Raw genomic sequence first — 1217 nt, forward strand, 5'->3', positions numbered from 1 at the left:
GGGCAGCGGGCTGGGTGCACCAGCTGCTGCATCCTGCAGTGCTTCCATGGGAAAGTGATGGGGCTGGTGTGTGGCAGTTGTGCCTGTCTTGGGGCCGGGTGGAACAGCTCTTGTGTGCCCCTTGCCCACTTTGACAGTGTGTCTCTGGGACTTGCAGGACCTGCTGAAGAAGTATTACTCGGGCATGCCTGTCTCCCCAGTGCCTCTCAAGGTGGTTCTGGCCCTGGAGCAGTTGAGGTAAGTGCTGAGGTTGCAAGTCAGGATGGTGATCCCCATTTTGGGTAGCTCCTGAGGGCTTGGAGGGGTCAGGGGGGGAGGAGCCACATCTACAGCAGGAGAGACGGCTGGGCTGTTGTGCCCAGCAAAGCTGAGGTTCTGGGCAGGGAGAAAGGCCCTGGTGCTCCTGTCCCCTGGCAGGGAAGAGAGGGAGAGCTGGGGTCTCCTTCCCTCCAGAGCAGGAGGTGGTTCACTGCTGCTGGGGAGGAGGTGGGCGCTGCTGGAACTGAAGACAGTGCTCAGCAGCATGAGCTGGGTGGGGGTATTGGCTTTGTAGCTGTTGACTGGGAGAAACTCAGAGGTTGCCTGACCCAGTCTGGAGAGCACTGGTAAAGGCACTTTCTGATTTCTCTTCCTTTTTTCCTCCTCTCAGCAAGCTGAAGCCCTCTTTCGAAAGCAAAAACATGCGTGAGATGTTGGTCCTGTGCTGCAAGAACATCGTGACACACCCTTCAGCAGAGATGATGCTGAAGATCAGGAAGTCACAGCAAGCAGCACAGTACCTGCAGGTAACCTGCCGTAACTTTCCCGGCCACCTCTCGGTCGGAACCCTACCTCAGCACACACAACCTCTGCTCTGGCAGCAGCCGTGATGCTACACGTCACTCCCCTCTTCTGCTTTCAGCTTCAGCAAACATCACTGAAAGCTCTGGGCCGGCTCATGGTGGTCCTGCTGGAGACAGAGCCCAGCGGTGGCTTCTTCCAAAACATAGTCCATGTGAGTATGTGCTGCGGGAGCAGCAGTGCGGGTGCTCAGTGAGGTGGGAGGCCCTGGGGGAAAGGGCTGGGAAAGGAGGGGCAGGGAGAGGGGTGACAGAAAGGGAAAGAAAAGACGTCCTCCGTGAGACAGATGCTCTACCCCAGGTCCTGCAGAAATCCATGGTATCGAGCAATGTGTGGGAGCGCAAGAGGGCCCTGCAGACCTGCTCCCAGCTGCTGGC

At 58.1% G+C, this 1217-nt stretch overlaps 1 protein-coding gene across 1 annotated transcript; it reads left to right on the top strand.

Annotated features, from left to right (window-relative positions):
* Positions 1 to 157: 157 nt before the first annotated feature.
* Positions 158 to 1211, top strand: LOC122192182 (maestro heat-like repeat-containing protein family member 2B; the record flags this gene model as incomplete). The annotated part of the gene is made up of 4 exons (XM_042892695.1): positions 158 to 237; positions 650 to 785; positions 902 to 994; positions 1141 to 1211. Coding segments are annotated over 4 exons (380 nt in total), but the record flags the coding sequence as incomplete, so codon positions are not given.
* Positions 1212 to 1217: the final 6 nt, after the last annotated feature.

Source organism: Lagopus leucura, unplaced genomic scaffold, assembly GCF_019238085.1.
Source record: "Lagopus leucura isolate 7727_CA_CO unplaced genomic scaffold, USGS_WTPT01 21978-0_obj-0_obj, whole genome shotgun sequence".
In the NCBI taxonomy this organism is placed as follows: Eukaryota; Metazoa; Chordata; class Aves; order Galliformes; family Phasianidae; genus Lagopus; species Lagopus leucura.